The sequence below is a fragment of the Dasypus novemcinctus genome, chromosome 24 (genome assembly GCF_030445035.2).
Source record: "Dasypus novemcinctus isolate mDasNov1 chromosome 24, mDasNov1.1.hap2, whole genome shotgun sequence".
Classification (NCBI taxonomy): domain Eukaryota; kingdom Metazoa; phylum Chordata; class Mammalia; order Cingulata; family Dasypodidae; genus Dasypus; species Dasypus novemcinctus.
This window is the reverse complement of record NC_080696.1, coordinates 9,186,685-9,202,299: the sequence shown is the minus strand read 5'-3', so window position 1 is coordinate 9,202,299 and position 15,615 is coordinate 9,186,685. Positions and strand designations below refer to the sequence as shown.

The 15,615-nt window shown below is 39.6% G+C and overlaps 1 protein-coding gene across 1 annotated transcript in view; it reads right to left on the bottom strand.

Annotated features, from left to right (window-relative positions):
• Nucleotides 1–15,615, bottom strand: part of SLX4IP (SLX4 interacting protein) — a 186,987-nt gene that overhangs the window by 20,767 nt on the left and 150,605 nt on the right. Inside the window, 2 exon segments of the mRNA XM_004461828.5 lie at nucleotides 1,299–1,387; nucleotides 10,211–10,288. Of these exon segments, the coding sequence (XP_004461885.2) occupies nucleotides 1,299–1,387; nucleotides 10,211–10,288 (167 nt within the window).

Below are 15,615 nucleotides of genomic sequence, written 5' to 3'. Positions count from 1 at the left end.
TTAATATTCTCACAAATTATTTCAGAAGGGTAATAATCATGCTACACTCATGGCCAGGTTCATGTCTGCTAGATTTTGTTTGACATTCAGATTATATGTCCAAAAACATGAAGAAAAAAATAGTTTATGCAAAGGTAAGCAGAGGTAAGTGCAGGTGGATTGTACTATGACTGCAAAGAGACCCTTCATGGGGGGAAGCAGACTTGGCCCAATGGATAGGGCATCTGCCTATGACATGGGAGGTCCATGGTTCAAACCCTGGGCCTCCTTGATCCATGTGGAGCTGGCCCACAGGCAGTGCTGATGTGCGCAAGGAGTGCCCTGCCACGCAGGGGTGTCCCTCACATAGGGGAGCCCCAAGTGCACCCTGTAAGGAGAGCCACCCAGTGTGAAAGTGCAGCCTACCCAAGAACGGCGCTGCACACATGGAGAGCTGACACAACAAGATGATGCAACGAAAAGAGACACAGATTCCCGGTGCCACTGATATCGCTGATAAGGATAGAAGCGGTCATAGAAGAACACACAGTGAATGGACACAGAGAGCAGACAACTGGGGGGGGGGGAAGGGGAGAGAAATAAACAAATCTTTAAAAAAAAAAAAAGAGAGACCTTTCATGGGCTTAAGTAACAGCCGTGTGCACATGCACACACACACATACACACAAGGACACACACTCATGTAAGGATGCTCTCTCAAGTTGTAGCTGTTAAGTTTAAAAGACAAAGTTTTAAGCTGCAACATTACAAGTGAGTTTTCTGTATTAGTCTGAATAAAGAGCTCTGATGGAGCTCAAGGCTTATCATGAGAAGAGAGACAGTGGTGGAGAGAGAATGAGAGAGAGAGAGAGCCCTATCAGCTATGAAATCATACACCAGGGAAAAGTACTGGTTCTCATGAACTTGCCAGTGATTCACCATGGAATAAAATTCAAAAGCCACTGACCCCAATGAAAGCTTCCAGTGGAAACGTGGATTTTGCTTCATTTTGTTTAAAGAATTCACTTTATTTCATTTAAATACTATTATGGGCACCATCATTATTTTTTTAATGTGTTGCTTTTTCATTTAAAATTGATATGGCAAAGATACTGCTGATCAAACTAAATATTTAAGGGAAAAAACAATTAATCAATCAGTATTACCATGCAAAATAAGTAGGACATTTTTGGTTCCTTAAAAAATATGTTGAATGCTCAATCACTGGATGACAATATAAGCCAATAATTTTTTCTATTTTTTTTTTACAATAACTCAGAATTTAAAGAGATTTGTTTATAGAAATTTTTCATACATACCAATTCTTTATTCTGGCTGGCCAAAAGATCCCGATTAAATGCAAGCTGGCTTACACAGACCACAAATCTGTCGGGGAATAGCCGGAGTTCTGTACAAAATGAAGAAAAAAAAAGTAACTAAAGGCATTAAAACTCTGTGCATCTCTACCCAGAGATTCTTGGTCCCAGATTTTCTGTTTTTTTATTTTGTCATAGCAGCACGCATGTGCATAAGACATATGTCTCTTCGCTGCCCCCTTCTCCCCGCCAGTGCTGGCCATCAACATGGCAGGTTAAGTGCAGAGCTCCGGGGGGCTGAGGTGGCTGCAGATAGGTCCCCTGGTCCTGACCAAGACACCGCATGAAACCCTGAGACAGGGCCTCTGAAGCCCTCCCTCTGTGTCAGTTTGCTGCACTCTGTTTAGAACTCACATTTGGGAAATAGGACCAAAGTTTTCTAATGAGTGTGCAGACTTCCATAGGAGGGGAAAGAACAGTAGGTGAAATCAAACGTGACTTCTTAGCGTTCTTACTCGTTCTTACTAGATCTCATGTCCTTGGTCACCTGCTCTAAGAAAGACCCTCCCACCTGGGGGACAGACTCCAAATCTGTGTCAGCCCACAAAAACAGCAGTTTCCGATAGGAATTAGTGATTACCCTCTTAAAGAAATGGTTAATTATGCCATAAAAAGATGATCTACTACACCATAATTACATTAATCCGTTCATTAATACACTCCTTAAAGCAAAACCACTGACCTCCAAGTGGGGAAGGCTGAATGAATCATGGAGCTGGACTCGCCAGTCCTCAGTGAAAGGGACACAAAATGGAAAATGCCATGTGTATCTCCTGTCTTGTCCACCCAGCCTCCACCCAGCCCTTGAATGACGCTGAGCTGATGCTCACAGAGTATATTCTGGGGGAGTGGATGGGAGGGAGGGTCTTCTCTCCTCTTCATACTTGGTTTTATTGCTTAAATTTTTAATAATGCACATGTATCATATCCATGATAGAAATAAAGTCATGTTTCTAACAAACTTCCCTCTTAGATCTGATTAGTTTTTTAAAGGTGTTATGAATAGAACAGATGAAGCCTTTTACATAAATTACACACTTTCAACAATGCATGACAATGTGAGGGTACTGACTGTGATAATCTATTTCAATCTGATGTACTCAGAAGCAAGCATGAAGGTGTTGATTATGCACACAAAGTTACGGTCAGTTAACACTGTCCTCTCCTTGGGCCTGACCTGTAGGCTAGTCCTCCTCATGTAGAAAGCCTCCATTTCAGGCAGGGGCCTGGGGATGTTTAAAACTCAACTACATATGGATATTAATCTAGATAGGTAACTAGACATGGACTTTGAGAAGCTAGAAAACAATCCAATTATCTTCATATTTATTCATTAATTCTTAAAATATGTAATTGAGATTAGTGCTAAATAATCTGCTTCCCACTTAAAGGACAGGGAAATTGAGGCACAGAATTCATTATCTGTCCAAAAATAAAAGCACAAAAATGAAATAGTATAGTTCAATAGTGCATCAAAATTAGAATTCAAAATTATCAGATCTGTTAGATAAACTCTTCTATTTGTACCATTTTTCTTCCACTCAGAAATAAGAATAATAGTGGATTTTTAAACATTTGGTTGCCAAGTTCTGCATATATAGAAAGCACGGGCTATACCCCTTCACTATGACTAAGTCAAAATTAAGAGTTGTACTAATAGTTAAATAAAACAAAGATGTAGGCAACAGAAGTCTCTACACAAAGCTGTATTTTAACATATGAAATGATGACCGACTTTTTACTAAGAGAACTGAGAGAACTGGAAGGCCCCATTAAGAGACTATCTATTGAGAATTTCCGGGGAAGATGGTGCATAGGGAACTCCAGGACTCACTCCTTCCACCAAAAAAGCCATTAAACAAGCAGGAACTGTCAGAAACAACGACTTTGAAACTTCAGAGGTCAGAAGAACATTGGATAGCATCAGGGAAGAGCAGGAGGAAGATGCTAAACTGTTGAATGGCAATGACAGAGAGAAATTCTTAAAGCTGCAAGAAAAGCAATGTGTTACATACACAGGGCCCCCAATAAGATTATGTGACAACTTCTCATCAGAAGTCATGGAGGCAAGAAGGCACTGGACTGAAACACTTAAAGTTCTGAAAGAAAACAACTGCTAGCCAAGAATTTTATATCTGCTGAGACTTTTTTTCAAAAATGAGGGTGAGATTAAGACATTCTAAGATAAACAAAAGCCGAGGGAGTTCATCACTGGATCTGCCCTACAAACAATGCTAAAAGGAGTTCTTCAGACTGAAAGTTAAGGACACTAAACAGTGGTTCAAAGCAGATAAAGAAATAAAGGCCCATGGTAAAGGTTTCCATTTGGGTATTGGAAATGCCAGTATTATTGCAGTGTAACGTTTGGTATGTAACTCCACTTCTTACTTCCTACAGCTACTAAAATGCAAATGCATAAAAGCAATAATAAATCTAGGTTTTTGGACATACAATGTACAAAGACATAAGTGATAACAAGTACCAAAAAAATGATGGGGGGACAGAGGGGTATAGAAAAAGTATATGTCCATGATATTGAAATTAAGTTGGTATCAAACCAAATATAATTGTTATATATTTAGGGTGTTAAATTTTATTCCTATGGTAAGTACAAGGAAAACAGATGAGAAACATATCCAAATAGAAATGAGTATCATTATTTGTATCCTCTGTATGAGTGATATACACATTATGGGAGCCCCAAAAAGAGAAGATCACTCAATATGATAAAACACAAAAAAAGAAAATAAATATTAAAGTAGGTTATAACATAAGCATGGGGGAAAAAAGATGTAAGAATTACCAAGGCTAAATAGCAAAACGGCAGAAGAAAGACCTATATTATTAGTAGTGACTTTAAATGTAAGTGGATTAAACTCTCCACACAAAAGGCAGATATTGGAACAATGGATATAAAAGTATGACCCAGTTACATGCTATCTTTAAGAGACCACCTTAAGGCCAAAGATACAAGTAGGTTGATGGTGAAATGATGGAAAAAAATATACCATGCAAGAAGTAATCACAAGAGAGCTGGGGTGGCTATACTAACATTGGATAAAATAGAGCTTAAGTGAAAAACAGTCCTGAGGGACAAAGATGGTCATTAGAAACTGATAAATGGGGCAATTCAGTAGGAAGATGTAACAAACATAAATATATATGCACCTAACAGCAGAGCCCCAAAATATATGAAGTAAATACTGACATATTTGAAGAGAGAAATTGGATAGAACATCTAGTCAGAAGATCGATAAGGAAGTACAGAATCTAAATGATACACTAAACCAACTAGACCTGACAGACATATATAGAACACTGCACCAAGTGAAAACAGAATACACATTCTTCTTGCATGCATATGGATCATTCCCCAGGATAGACCATATGTTGGATCACAAAACAAGTCTCAAAAAATTTAAAAATACTGAAATTATACAATGCATATTCTCCATCCACAACAAAATGAAGTTAGAAAACAATAACAGAGTGAGAAAGGGAAAATTCACAAATGTGGAAATTACCTAACATATTTATAAACTACCAATGAGTTAAAGAGGAAATCAAAATTAGGAATTAGGAAATATCTTGAAGTGAATAAAAACAAACATACAACATAACAAAACTTATGGGATGTAGTGAAGGCAGTACTGAGAGGGAAATTTATAGCTCTAAATGCTTACATTAAAAAAAGAAGAGAGACTTCAAATCAGAGACCTAACCTCAAAACTTGGAGACTGAAAAAAAAGAACTAAACCCAAAGTGAGCAGAAGGAACGAAACAACGAAGATTACAACAGAGATAAATGAAATAGAAAACAAACAAAAATGAAAGATATCAACAAAAGCAAGTTTGTTTTTTGAAAGGATTAATATAAAATTGACAAACCTTAGCCTGACTGACAAAGAAAAAAAGAGAGAAGATACAAATAATGAAAATTAGAAATGAAAAGGGGGACATTACTACTGACCCCACCAAAATATATAGGACAGTAAGTGGATACTATGAACTGTATGCCAAAATAAATTAGATAACCGAGATGAAACAGACAAATTCTTAGAAACAGAAACTACCTACATTGACCCAAGAAGAAAGAGAAGGGAAGTGGATTTGTCTCAATGGATAGAGCATCCATCCGCCTACCACATGGGAGGTCCAGGGTTCAAACCCAGGGCTTCCTGCCTCGTATGATGAGCTGGCCCATGCGCAGTGCTGATGTGCACACAGAGTGCAGTGCTATGAAGGAGTGTCCCCACAAAGGGGAGCCCCATGCGCAAGGAGTGCACCCCGTAAGGAGAGCCACCCAGCACAAAAAAGCGCAGCCCGCCCAGGAGTGGCGCTGCACACAGAGAGAGCTAACGGCAGCAAGAGGACGCAACAAAAAGAGACACAGATTCCTGGTGCCACTGACAAGAATACAAGCGGACACAGAAGAACACACAGCAAATGGACACAGAGAGCAGACAACTGGGGGGGGGAGGCGGGAGGGTGGGGAAGGGGAGAGAAATAAATAAAACATAAATCTTTAAAAAAAAAAAAAGAAGAGAGGATCTCAATAAACCTATTACTAGTACAGAAATCTAATCATACCAAACATTCCAAAAAGACAACTCCACTTTTGCTCAAACTCTTCTAAAAAACTGAAGAGGCGCTAATACTCTCTAACTCATTTTACAGGGCCAATATCACCCTCATACCAAAGCCAGATAAAGATAACACAAGAAAAGAAAACTATACACCAATATCTCCTATGAATATAAATGCAAAAATCCTCAACAAAATATTAGCAAAATGAACCCAAGAGCATATTAAAAGAATTACACATAAATGCACCATGATCAAGTGGGATTTATCCATGGCATGTAAGGTCAATTAAGTAATACTCCACATTAAGAAAGTCAATTAAAGTAATACTCCACATTGACAAAATAAGAAAAAAAATCACAGGATCATCTCAATTGCTGAAGAAAAGGCATTTGACAAAATCCAGCACCACTTGTTGATAAAAATATCTATTAGAACACTAGGAATAGAAAGAAACTTCCTCAATATGATAAAGGGCATATATGAAAAGCCCACAGCTAACATCCTACATAATAGTGAAAAAATGAAAGTTTTCCCTCCAGGATCAGGAACAAGACAAGAATGCCCACTGTCACCACTGTTATTCAATATTGCACTGAAGTTTTTGCCAGAGGAATTAGGCAAGTAAAAGAAATAAGACATCCAAATTGGAATGGGAGAAGTAAAACTTTCTATATTTGCAGACAGTATGATTCTATTGTTTTAGTTTGCTAAAGGCTGCCAAGGCAATATACCAGAAATGGGTTGGCTTTTACAACGGGAATTTATTAACATATGAGCCTGCGGTTCTGAGGCCCTCAAAGTGTCTGAATCAAGGCATCATTAGGAGATGCTTTCTCCCTGAGCTGCAGCTTTGGGTGATCAGGCACAGGGCAGTGTCTGGCTTATCTCTCCCCTTTCCTCCTGACCTTGTTACTTTCAGCCTTCTGCCTCAACGGTTTCCTTTCACTTTCTGTATTCCATTGATTTCAGCTTTTGGCTCCCGGGCCCTCACTTTCAGCTTCTAGGAATTTCTCTCTGTGTCTGCAGCCACAATTCCAGTTCATAAAGGACTCCAGTAAGAGGATTAAGACCAATCCTGAGTCATGCAATCTAATTAAAGGCCCTTACCTGAAGTAATCAGAAGGTCTTATCATCCAATAGTTTTACATGCACAGCAATGCATTAGCTCTAAGGACATGATCTTCTGGGGTCCCTCAGCTTCAAACTGTTACACCTATTTAAAGAAAATACTGAAAAATCCACAACAAAGCTCCTAGAGCTAATAAATAAATTCAGCAAAGTGTCAGGGTATAAGATCAACACACAAAAATCGGCAGTGTTTCTATACGCAAACAATGAAGGAAATCAAGAAAAAATTTCATTCACAATAGCAACTACAAGAATCAAATACCTAGAATAAATCTAAACATGACATAAAGGACTTGTGTGCAGACAACTACAAAACATTGCTAAAAGAAATTAAAGAAGGCCTAAATAAATGGAAGGATAGTCCATGTTCACAGATCGGAAGACTAAATATCCTTTAGATGTCAAATCTACCCAAAGCAATTTATAGATTCAAGGCAATTCTAATCAAAATTCCAACAACCTTCTTTGCAGAAATGGAAAGGTCAATTATCAAATTAATATGCAAATGTAAGGGGCCCCAAATAGCCAAAGCCATTGTGAAGAAGAAGAATGAAGTTGGAGGACTCACACTTCCCAATCCTAAAACTTATTACAAAGCAACAATAATCAAAACAGGATGATATTGGCACAAGATCAGACTATGAGAGCTCAGAAACCAACCCTCACGTTTATAGTCAACTGATTTTTGACAAGGTGGCAAAGGCTCCTCAATTGGGAAAGAATACTTTCCTCAACAAATGGTGCTCGAAACACTGGATCTCCATTTGCAAAAAAGAGGAGTGTCCTCCCTCACACCATATACAAAAATCGACTCAAAATGGATCAAAGACCTAAATATCAAAGCTAGAATTATCATTCTCTCAGAAGAAAACACAGGGAAGCAACTTTAGGACCTCGTCTTAGGCAATGGTTTCTTAGACTTTATACCCAAAGTTCAAGGAACAGAAGAAAAAATAAAAAATAAATGGGACATATAAAAAAAAACCACCAAAAACAAAACACCAAACTTCTGTTCCTCAAACAACTTTATCATGGAAGTAAAAAAACAACATATACAATGGGAGAAAATATTTGGAAACCACACATACAAGAAAGATTATCCAGTAAATATAAAGAAATCCTTCAACTTAACAAAAAAAGACAAACAACCCAATTTAAAAATGGGCAAAAGACTTGAAAAGACATCTCTCCAAAGAAGATATATAAATGGCCAGAAAACACATGAAAAGGTGTTCAACATTATTAGCCAATAGGGAAATACAAATCAAAACCACAGAGATACCATTTCACACCCATTAGAATAGCTGGTATTTAAGGAAAAAATAACAAGTGTTGGAGAGGATATGGAGAAACATGAAGACTCATTCATCACTGTGGCAATGTAAAATGCTGCAGCCACTGTGGAATGGTTTGGCTGTTCCACAGGAAACTAAGTACAGAACTACCATATGACCAGGCAATCCCACTACTAGGTATATACCCAAAAGAATTGAAAGCACAGGCTCAAAAGATATTTGAACACTGATGTTCAGAACAGCATTATTTAGAATTGCCAAAAGATGGAAACAACCCAACTGCCCATCAACCAATTAATGAATAAATCAAATGTGATATATACATAAAATGGAACATTATTCAGCTGTAAAAAGGAATGAAGTACTGATACATGTGACAACATGGATGAACCTTGAGGATATCATGTTGAGTGAAATAAGCCAGACACAAAAAGGACAGATCTTGTATGATCTCACTGATATGAAACAATTAGAATAAGCAAATTTACAGAGTGAGGATCTAGAATATAGGTTACTAAGAGACAGGATGTGGATAGGGAATGGAAAGTTAAGACTTTAAATGTACAGGGTTCCAGTCTACCATATGGTAGACTGGGCTCCCGTCTACCATATGGGAGGCCCTGCGTTCGCGTCCCAGGGCCTCCTTGTGAAGGCAGGTTGGCCCACGCCTGCAGAAAGCTGACGCCTGCACCCGCGGAGAGCTGGTGCAGCAAGGTTATGCAACAAAGGGAGACAAGCAGACACAGAAGAGTGAGCAGTGAATGGACACAGAGAGCAGACAGACAGCAAAAACGGCAAAGGGGGGTGATAAATAAAAAATAAAATAAACCTTAAAAAAAAATGTACAGGGTTCTTATTTGGAATAATGGAAATACTTTGGCAGTGGATGGTGGTGATTATAGCACACACCAACATTGTGAATGCAATTAACAGCAATGAAATATATATCTGAATATGATTAAAAGAGAAAACGTCAGAAAAAATTTTTTTTAAATCCTTGGAAATACACTATACAAATAGTGAACTTTAAGTTAAACCAGGGACTTTAACTAATAGTCCAAATATAAAAATGTGCTATCATCAATTGTAACCAATGTTCCATACCAATGCCAGGTGCTGGTGGTGGGTTGGTGTATGGGAATTGTGCATTTTATGCATGATCGTTCTGTAAACACGTAACTTCTCAAAGAAATAAAAGAGAAGGATCTAGTAAAGCAACACTTAAAATTAAGAAGACATAGATAATCATAAATTTTCTAAAAGCAAACAAGTTTCTAAAAATGTGCATTTCTTATCATAGAAAATGCTCATCTAAGGAAGTTGAGCTGAACTTTATTTCCAGAAAATTCTCTCTCTCAGATCTACTTGGAGAATGGTCATTAGCATTTGGCTTTATGGATGTTGGCTGGACAAGTTTCTTCAGTGAACATCTTGACTTGGGGAAATGAGGTGGGGGGAGCTGGCCTTGTCACACACGTAGGGCAGGCTGTGACAGCTCTGGGCTGGAAATGCATTTTCTCGTGCACACACCTGCCCATACATATCACAGTGCCTGGGTGCACACAGACACCAGCGACATGACTCACCATTCAAGCATATGTTGAGTCACTCTGGAGACTCAATGAAAGTGCTAAGACCCACCAGGAAAGTAAAGTGTAGTGTGGCTCAGTTCACTGTACTCAGGCAGGAAACAGGGAAAATGGAAAAACACAAATGTTGGGAAATATTCTTAATTAGCCCTTGAGTTACATGAAAGCAATGAAGCAAGTAGGAATCTCCATTCCTTTATGTTCATTACTTTTCTAGAATAATAAACACTTGATAGTCCAAGAAATGAGTTCTTACCTCCATGCTGCGAGCCCCTGATGCAGCGAAGGCGTATGCCTCTCTTGAGGAAATAGGCTGTGATTTGAAAGCCATAACCTGGAAAGGAAAGTGGACATCATCAGATTATGAGCTTGTTTGCCACCCAGTGTGCATTCTATAATTACTCAGCAGAGAAAAGAATGAGAAAGTCAACAGAGGACCTCACTGGAGAGGAAGGGGCAAACATGACAATCAAGGCTCTTGCATGAGACCAGTCCATAACCTTTGGATGCTCCCGAGTCCCTTGAGTGGCTCAGTCACTGCATCTGTGCAATGGAATAAATGAGGCATAATTAACATGCCTGAAAATCAGGCCTTTCAAAAGAAGTAGGAAATTCAATCTGAGCTGGTGCACAGACCTTGGCTATTAGTAAGCTTATGGAAAGACCTGTTTGATACCTATTTGAAGATGGGTGTATTTTGCCTGCAAACAAGTTATTCTAGTTCAAGTACAGCAAAGCCTTAACATAGAGTGAGATGACAAGAAATATGACATAAATTTTTTAAAAATTCTCCAACTCATCAGAATGGCCTAGAAAGAAGAGAGAGAGCACCAAGTGCTGGGAAGAATATGGAGTAACTGAAATTCTCACACAGTGCTGGTGGGAGTTTAAGTTGAACAGCCACTTTGGAAAAATGCTTGAGTATTTACTAAAGCTGCACAAAAGCATGAGCAGATGGAGCTTATAATGGGACAAGAGTCCCAAACAGCACAATGACAAAAATCATGGCACAGGTACACAATGGCATACTACACTGTTTCTGAAAACAAATGAGCTACAAATTACAGGCAACAACAGAATAAATCTCACAAACTACATTAAGCCAAAAAAGCCTTGTCCAAGAAGTACCTCTCATCTGTGAAAATGGGGATATTCTCATTCATCTTACAGAGGGGAGTGGTAGAATTCCCAATGATTCATGGAGTTACCAGCAAACTTCCTTCTTCCCACCCTCTTTCCACCCCTCTCAGGCATAAAGCACTCTGGATATGACCTTCCCAAAAAGATCAGGAAAAATATTCATAGTTAACAGAGTCAAGTACTTGGTGGAAGAATCAGAAATGAAAAGCCCACCAGAAAGGTGTGAGGGTCTCCAGGTTCTGAAACAGGCTCAGAAAACTGCTGACCCTCTGAGCCACTGTTTTATCCATGAAGTGAAGGGAGCTGCAAGACGTAGTCTGCAGGACCATCGGGCTCTCGAAAGTCAAGGATCATAAGCGTTCTGGATCCGGGACACTGATGACCACAGTCTTGACATTCTGTCTGACCAAGCTAAGGTTCTGACAGCACAGTCGCTGCAGCCACTGTGATTGCGAAACAACGGTGACATCTATGAAAACATCTCCAGATTTAGGGAGACAAAGCAGTTTCTTCCTAGCCACTTGAAAATGGATTGTATGTCAGCCAGGCAGCTTTCTTCTGCTTAAAATGTCAAAGGCAACGTGCATACTATTGGCACTACTCTGCTTTAAAACAGAGATGGTCACAGGGAGAGTGGAACTGACCTCCACATCTGTTTATTGGGCCTATTCCTGGGGAGGAGGGTTGTAAGAGAGGTGTCCTTAACAGCTGGGAACTCACAAACAGAGCAAAACTGAAAACTTATTTTTAACGTAATAATTTATAAGATGAGTCTTCCAAAAGACTGAAGGAGGAAATGTAATGTCGAAGCCACCGTGCCTCTGCTGGTGTATCACACTTAGGGTTGGCTCTACAGGATTAAGATTCAGGCGGTACGTTCAAAATGTCAAGGTTTTTCCCTGTACAAAATCTTCAGCAGTAAAACTTTATTATCAGGAAGGGGCTAAATCTGCAGCTTACCATGAAAGCTACAGATCTGAGTTCAGGCAGCGTGGTATCTTGAGAATAACACTTGCATGATATCTAAATCTGATTCAATCTGCTAAACAATAAAATCTTGGTACAACACCTTCCTCTAGAGAAAAGTGAAGCCGTATAAGGCAGAGTTTAGCTACGTGATTTATTGATGAAATTACTAGGGGACCTGAGTTTCTTGGAACCAGGTCCCCTCCACTCTCTACCACCGGCTTAGGTTATGTTCAAGTGGTTTCAACGGAGAAACCCTACAAGAGAAATGGCAAGTTTAATGTGTAAAAAAAGATTTGCACCTGCTTAGTCCAAATTTCACCGGTTACGTGAAACCTGAAGAGAGATTAAATACAAAAGGTCCTTGTGTCAGTACTGATGGCAAACTAATTTTGATACATAAACAGAGACAATTACTGCTTCCTGAAACAGACTGACCCGAAACACTGAGGGAGATGCATTTCATTTCTCTACAAGCAGTGTGGTAAGGACTACATTTTTATCTTTGCTCTTCATGAAATCACTTCAAAGACCACTGGGACTTTTACTTATTCAGGACTTAAGCAAAGCTCCGCTATGATCTATAGCTAAAGTACATTTGGGCAAAGAATCCAGGAGGCCCTTGCTCTCTCTACTCTGGCTGCAGCTCCCCAGCTTGCTACACAGGTCTTCTAAACACAGAGGGCAAAATAGGGCAAAATGGAAATGGTGACATGATAAGCTTCACGTGTGACAACTCCCTGACAAAGGCGCGCTGAGAACACAAGGCACGGGCCCATCACACTGAAGCACAGCTGTCTTCTGGCTAGCGAGCATGGCTATCCTCAATCTGAGAAGACTGCCTTTAGATGTACTAAAACTGGGATGAAAGGGGGGTTAGCTTTGCCATGGAAGCATCTTTCCACTAGGAGTCTTCAGGTAGGTGTATTCTAGAAATAAGTTCTATTTCTGAATGGTTTAATATCATACAACTGTCCAGCAGCAACAAGAGTTCATCTTCTCCCCTGGCCTCCCCGCACTGTGCTGCCTCTGGTGTTCCTGGTTCTGCACAAAGCTGCTGCACTTTCCTCTACCCTATTATCCCTTGCAATCCCTCAATCCCAGAGAATTAACTTTCTTCTGGCTCACCTGGTTGTTCACCAAACAGTTTCCAGGAAAACACAAACAAACAAAAAGGGTGGGGGTGGGATTGTGAGTAAAGCCTATGAGAGGAAAAGAAAGGGTGCTCCATGTTTTAGGAGCAAATCAGAATTCTGCTATTTATTTTATATTCCGTCTAAAAAAAAGTGCTCAAAAATGGCTTTATTATTAATAGAAACTCAGGGAATTCACGAATAGAAAGGCCACAACAACAAAAATCAAATATGAGTTGAACAAATGCCGTCCTGCCTCAGCAAGGCTGTAGATCCATTTGAGTCTTACTGTGCTCCCCTGAGGAATGAGTTGTAAGGGAGTAGTCTTTATTTGGGCTGTCCTACTTCATAGCCCCAGGACAACAAAAGCAATTATCCAACATGGAGCTTTCACAGCCTCAACTTATCTTCCAGGCCAAGGTGACTTGAGCTTCCCCAAGGCTTCCAGGGGAGTCCATGGTACACATGAGAGTGGAAAGTCCCCTCCTTCGGCTCTTGGGACACTGTTCAAGGGGACGCCCGGGGAAGGGGCTCCATGAGGCCCGCGGAGCTGCTGAGGAAGGTCTGGCAGGAAAGCACGGCGGAGGGGCTTCTGCCCCCACCTGCGCACCCTCCTCCAGCAAAGCCTTCTCCCAGACCACAGGCGGCCAGGAAGACCTACTGGGCCCCAAAATACTCCACTCTCTGAGAAGGCCTCTTCATGAGGATCAGGACTCATACAATTATGAAAAACGTCAAACACGCAGAAAAGTAGAAAAATTGTGTCACAAACACCACAAAACTTATGTCTGAATTCAACATCTAACATATTGTCATAGCTCATATACATATTTGCTAAAACGTTTCCAATAAATCAGACATGACACTTCACCCTAAATATGTCGGCATCCACTCCCAAACAGTAAGGACATTCTCCTACATCGCCAAAATACTATTACAACGAATGAAACTGACATCATTGCTCAAATAACCAGCCCATCTTCAAATTTCTTCAACTGATCCCAAAATGAACATTTTCCCCCTGAACAAGGATCCAACCAATGATCACATGTTGGATTTTGTGATATTTCCTTTACTCTACAACAACCTCCCCTCTCTTTTTTATAACCTAACCTTTTAAAAAGACCAGGCCAATTATTTGCTAGAATAACCTCCATTCTGGATTTAAACATCTTTTTTTTTTTTAACCTTAATTGCCTAAATACAAATTTTCAACCTGCATACTTAGAATCCCAGCATTTTATTAATTTTGACCTCTTTGTTAACTGCTACAGAAAACTGCAGATTCAAACTAAAGCTGTAATTATAATTAAAAATCTGGAACACGGATGACTTGAAGATTTAGTCCTGAAGAAAATTTCAAATAAATTACATTTATTAAAACCTAAAATTTTAGCAAAGCTAAGCTTACCAAAGCAGGTTGGAGAGGGGAGACTATGTATGCACTAAGCCAGAGGCAGCTCTATGACTACCTATTAGTTGCAGTATATAACTGAGGTCATGAACCAGTTTTCTTTCTCTGTCTTAAGATTTAGGTGCAATTTAATGAGAGGGTAGGAAGGAAGGGGTTGACACGGATTGAGCACTGATAATGTCTGTGGCTAGGCTAGACCAGGAATATTTCATGCATTATAAAGTTATTTCATTCAGGAAAAATGAACTTTTAACTCCTTACTTCAGAGAGGGCAGAAAAATCCTAAGTTTGAGGTCATTTAAAACATAAGGAGAAGCTAACTGTGCAGTAGGGCCTTTGGGAAAGCCTTGACTGGGCTTCTGAAACATGCTGTGAGGCCTAAGGGTAACCTTCACCTCTACTGGTGACGGGTGGGGTTGAAAAAAGGGGTTGGGCTGTGGGAATTAAAAAAAATAAAAGAGTCCTCTCATGAGTGTAAGATTACACATTCAAGACCCTAGTCTAAGACCACAAGAAGGAAACAGTTTGGGTGGAGAAGTGGAATAATCGGTCCTGGGGCTAAAATTTTCACTAGACTCCAAAAAGGTTCCCTTGAGATAACATTTCATGTCCTTAAACAAGGACAATACTGGACTCTGAGTCACAATAAAACTATGTCTATTTGATGCCAAAACAAATGGGACAAACTGGCTAGTTTCATGAAAAAAAAAAAACTGTGAAGAAAATAATTTGAGGCCAAATTTATGTTAAAAAAACTGAATTTTGGGGAGCGGATGTGGCTCAGGTGGCTGAGTGCTTGCTTCCCATGTACGAGGTCCTGGATTCGATCCCTAATACCTCCTAAAAACAAATGGAAAAACCAACTCTCACTGGGGAGTGGATGTAGCTAAGTGGCTGAATGTCTGCTTCCCATGTACAAAGTCCTGGGTTTAACCTCCGATACCTCCTTAAAAAAACAAAAAACAAAAAAAAACACTTAAATTTCCTTCCTGTTACTTCATTGAGGTT